At 55.7% G+C, this 4,423-nt stretch overlaps 1 protein-coding gene across 1 annotated transcript; it reads right to left on the bottom strand.

The window, feature by feature from the left end:
- Positions 1 to 625: 625 nt before the first annotated feature.
- On the bottom strand, positions 626 to 3,673 carry LOC125445626 (ADAMTS-like protein 4). Its single transcript, XM_048518800.1, has 3 exons — positions 3,473 to 3,673; positions 2,606 to 2,750; positions 626 to 1,718 (listed from the first exon to the last, which is right to left on the bottom strand). Exons 1-3 carry the CDS (start codon positions 3,632 to 3,634, stop codon positions 1,579 to 1,581), a joined length of 447 nt encoding a protein of 148 aa, XP_048374757.1. The 5' UTR covers positions 3,635 to 3,673; the 3' UTR covers positions 626 to 1,578.
- Between the last annotated feature and the right edge of the window lie 750 nt (positions 3,674 to 4,423).

Below are 4,423 nucleotides of genomic sequence, written 5' to 3'. Positions count from 1 at the left end.
CCAATCACACGAGGACTGTGTCACACCTGTGCCTGTCCAACCAGAAGGGCTGCCTGACCACCTCTCCAGTTCAACTCCTGCAACTTGGAGCCACAGCGAGTACAGAGTATCTCCCAGGTCATTCTCTTGGGTCTGCACAGAGCGATGGTGGCGCTCCGGTGCACACCTGAAAATGCTCCCTGGAAACCTCTGCACTTCACTAAGGTTCCTCAGTAGACCAATCTGCACGGAGGAGGATTCCTGAAGGGTGAACATTTTACAGTAACGTGGGTGGTGCATGAATCATAGAGTTGGAAGAGACCACAAGGGCCATCAAGTCCAATCCACCTGCCATGCAGGAGCAAACAATCAAAGCACTCCTGACAGGTGGCCATCCAGCCTCTCTTTAAAAACCTCCAAAGAAGGAGATTCCGCAAATCTCCGAGGCAGTGAATTCCACTGTCGAACAGCCCTGACGGCCAGGAAGTTCTTCCTAATGTTTAGGTGGAATCTCTTCTCCTTCACCTTGAATCCGTGTCCTAGTCTCTGAGGCGGCAGAAAACAAGCTTGCTCCCTCTTTGGCATGACATCCCTTCAAATATTTGAACAAAGTTATCATGTCCCCCTTTAACCTTCGCTTCACCAGACTGAACATCCCCAACTCCCTAAGCCTCTCCTTGTAGGGCATGGACTCCAGGCCTTTTACCATTTTGGTCGCCCTCCTCTGGACCCATTCCAGTTTGTCAATATCCTTCTTGAATTGCGGTGCCCGGAACCGTACACAAAATTCCAGGTGAGAAGCTCGGTCATAATTTCCCACCCCCGTCGTTTACGCTTTCCCCTCCTGCAGAAATAGCACCAATAGATTCTCAGACCAAAATCAAACAAAACATCTGGCAATTGATAGACTCGGGCACAAGGAACACGACTGCAAGATCCTTCTGCCCTTCTTGCGCTGCCAATAACTTTTGGGGGTAAACTTTACCTGGCACCTGAGTTTCCCAGGTGAAAACCATCACATTCTCGCAATCACAAAGTCAAGGGAGCAGAAACAAAGTCTCGGACGTACGTCATCGAGGACAGAAGAAATTTGGGACTGGAAGCGCAGGATCCTTTGGGGTTTGAAATGAGGGCATTGCATAGCTAGACAAAAAACTCAGATCCTCGAGGATCTTTGGCACATGGTAATCGATTCCTGATGCATGCGGCACCCCCTTCCCTCCCCAGCCCAGCCCCCCCCCCACAGGAGGAGCAGATTCTGGAAGAGGCATTAAGCACATGAAGATAAAAAGTCTATAGCCCCCCCCTCTCTCTTTACTGTGCAGCCGGGGGAATTTCTCCCCCCCCAATTTGGATTGCGACACAGGCCACACCCACCATGAAAAGGGTACAGGACTGGACACTGAGGGAAACGCTCAGTCTTTAAGTTCAAATCCCTTCCAGTCCTTTCCGCTTTGGAAACACTGTGCCCTTCTCCTCTGCCCCTGTTTGCCGTGGGACGTGGGGCTCGCAGGAGACGGGGCGGGGGCTGTTTGTCCAACTTGTCCCTGTCTGGTAAGAGGACCAGCCGGGATCCCGCTCGCCCACTGTCGTTTGGCGCTACCGGCTCGGCTCGGTGTGGCGCCGTTCCAGCGCGTGCGTGCAGGAGGCGCAACAAACCGTCTTGTAGTAGGCGTAGACGCAGAGGCGAGCTTGCACGATCACCGGGCAGTTGTGGTATTTGTCTCTGCAGTTCTCATCTGCCGATGGAAAAGGGGGGAGGGAGAGAAGGGGGGGCAGAGGGTGAGGCCGGGACGGGCTCGGTTTATCGTACCAGAGTTTGAGAGGCAACAACCTCTCGAAGAGTGGCCGCCTCTTCATGAAGACCTCTTAGCTAATGTATTGTCCAAGGTTTGGATTTACATCCCCCCTTTCTCTCCTGTAAGGAGACTCAAAGGGGCTTAGAAGAAGAAGAAGAGTTTGGATTTACATCCCCCCTTTCTCTCCTGCAGGAGACTCAAAGGGGCTGACAATCTCCTTGCCCTTCCCCCCTCACAACAAACACCCTGTGAGGTGGGTGGGGCTGAGAGAGCTCCGAGAAGCTGTGACTAGCCCAAGGTCACCCAGCTGGCATGTGTGGGAGTGCACAGGCTAATCTGAATTCCCCAGATAAGCCTCCACAGCTCAGGCGACAGAGCGGGGAATCAAACCCGGTTCCTCCAGATTAGATACACGGGCTCTTCACCTCCTACGTCACTGCTGCTTACAAGCTACCTCCCCTGCCCACAACAAACACCCTGCGAGGTGGGTGAGGTTGAGAGAGCTCTGAAGAACTGTGACTAGCCCAAGGTCACCCAGCTGGCGTGTGTAGGAGTGCACAAGCTAATCTGGTTCCCCAGATAAGCCTCCACAGCTGAAGTGGCAGAGCGGGGAATCAAACCCGGTTGCCCAGATTAGAGTGCGTCTGCTCTTAACCACTGCTCTATGGGGCTCTGTGGCGTTACACCCCGCTGAGGCCCCTCCCCTCCTCAGGCCCCATCCCAAAATCTCCAGGTATTTCCCAACCTGGGGGGGGCAACCCTAGGTACCCCCTCTCCCTGCCCCCCTCCCAATTCAGGCCTCCCGGCAGTCGTTACAAGCTTCTCACCAAGGTCCGCAACGCAGGGCTGGTTGTTGCAGGGTCGTTTCTTGGCTGGCTTGAGTTCTGGGGGGCAGAGTCTGCTGAGGGTCCTGTTCTGGGTCAGGCACTGCACCTCCCGCACCTGCACGCCCCCCACGCAGGTCCTGGAGCACTGGAAGACACCGGGGCGGGGGGCAGGGGGCAGATTATGGCCCAGCCAGGAGAAGCCACCCTGAGCTTCCACCAGAGGCGTAGCGTCCATGGGGACAAATGAGGTCATACATCCTGGGCAGGCCGCCGTTCGGTCAAATGGGGGCAGAAAAATCGCCCTCACGCCCAGTGGTGGGATCCAACAATTTTAGTAACAGTTTCCCATGGTGGTGGGATTCAAACTGTGGCGTAGCGCCAATGGGGCTGGGCGGGGCACGACGGGGGCATGGCCAGGCATTCCGGGGGCGGGGCTGTGGCAAGGACGCAGCCGCTGCGCCGGACCTTGGGCGGGAAACAAACGCACGCAGGCGCAGGCTGCCACGCGTGCCGGTGCCCCTCCTGCTAGACTGCTTCCAGTTCTGCACGCTACTGCTGAGAGGAGGGGCGTAACTCAGGCCAAAACCACGTGGCAAAATCACCACTTAGTAACCCCCTCTCGGCACACACAAATAATTAGCAACCTACTCTCGGGAACCTGCGAGAACCTGCTGGATCCCACCTCTGCTCACGCCCCTCCTCCACCCCTTGGACCCCCACCTAAGGTAAGCGGGGCACGGAGGGGGGAAAGGGGGGCGCCCAGAGCAGGTGTTGCCCCCGGCGCCATTTTTCTTCACTACGCCTCTGGCTTCCTCCTCCTGTCCTTGGGGAAGGCAGTGCCCCCTCCCTGAGGACTGACTTACTCACCGCGCTCCAGGCAGTGGAGAACCACCGGGCCTCGCAGCCGGTGCCGGTGCAAGACTGCAGGGAGGGCGGCTTTTCCCGGTATCTGCACTCGGAGGGATCCGTCACGTTGAAGTCGGAGCCCAGTTTGGTGATGCAGACGACGTCCCGGCGCTGAGTGCCCATGCCACATTCCGCAGAACACTACGGGAAGAAGAAGAAGAAGAAGAGTTTGGATTTATACCCCCTCCCTTTCTCTCCTGTAAGGAGACTCAAAGGGGTTTACAATCTCCTCCCCCCCCCACAACAAACACTCTGTGAGGTGGGTGGGGCTGAAAGAGCTCTGAAGAGCTGACTAGCCCAAGGTCATCCAACTGGCATGAGATGGAGCGCACAAGCTAATCTGATTCACCAGATAAGCCTCCACAGGTCAGATGGCAGGATGGGGAATCAAACCCAGTTCTCCAGATTAGAGTGCACATGCTCTTAATCACTACGCCACACTGGCTGGATGGGGAGCAGAGCGGGGGGGGAGGAAAGGTCACGGACTGCCACGTCAGCTTCAGAAGAAACGTTCGTGTGTGGAGGCAATTACTACTGACCAACTGGGCCATTCAGATTTTGCGCTGTCAAGTCCAGGATCAGCGACGAGTATCAGACACTGATTTCCATCCGACGCCTTTATTGACGGATGACAGCATAGCTGCGCAGAAAGCCAGTTCTAAGAACTGACTTTCCCCAACACTTTTTTATGCCCATCGCTCCACCCTCGCCCCAATCCCAAGATATCAAAGCAAAGAAATATAGAACAGGAATGTGAGAGCTGTTATTTCTCAAGACCGTGTGAAGCGATATCAGGAAGAGCCAGCACTTGGGTGCATTCTAAATCACAACGTGTTACCAAAGGCGAAGCTACAAGGGGACAGGGGGGTGCGCCTCACACTGGGCGCACGCTGCGGGTTTTTTTTCTGGAAA

This window comes from Sphaerodactylus townsendi, linkage group LG01 (genome assembly GCF_021028975.2).
Source record: "Sphaerodactylus townsendi isolate TG3544 linkage group LG01, MPM_Stown_v2.3, whole genome shotgun sequence".
NCBI lineage: Eukaryota > Metazoa > Chordata > Lepidosauria > Squamata > Sphaerodactylidae > Sphaerodactylus > Sphaerodactylus townsendi.
The sequence above is the reverse complement of the archived record's forward strand: the minus strand, read 5'-3'. Positions and strand labels throughout refer to the sequence as shown.

Bases quoted from the DNA above. Each gene is read 5' to 3' on its own strand.
- LOC125445626 (XM_048518800.1), bottom strand. From the start codon at position 3,634: ATGGGCACTCAGCGCCGGGACGTCGTCTGCATCACCAAACTGGGCTCC. The intron at 2,751-3,472 runs GTGAGTAAGTCA...GGTGTCTTCCAG, and splicing joins TCTCCACTGCCTGGAGCGCG to TGCTCCAGGACCTGCGTGGG. The intron at 1,719-2,605 runs GTGAGAAGCTTG...TTCCATCGGCAG, and splicing joins GCCCTGCGTTGCGGACCTTG to ATGAGAACTGCAGAGACAAA.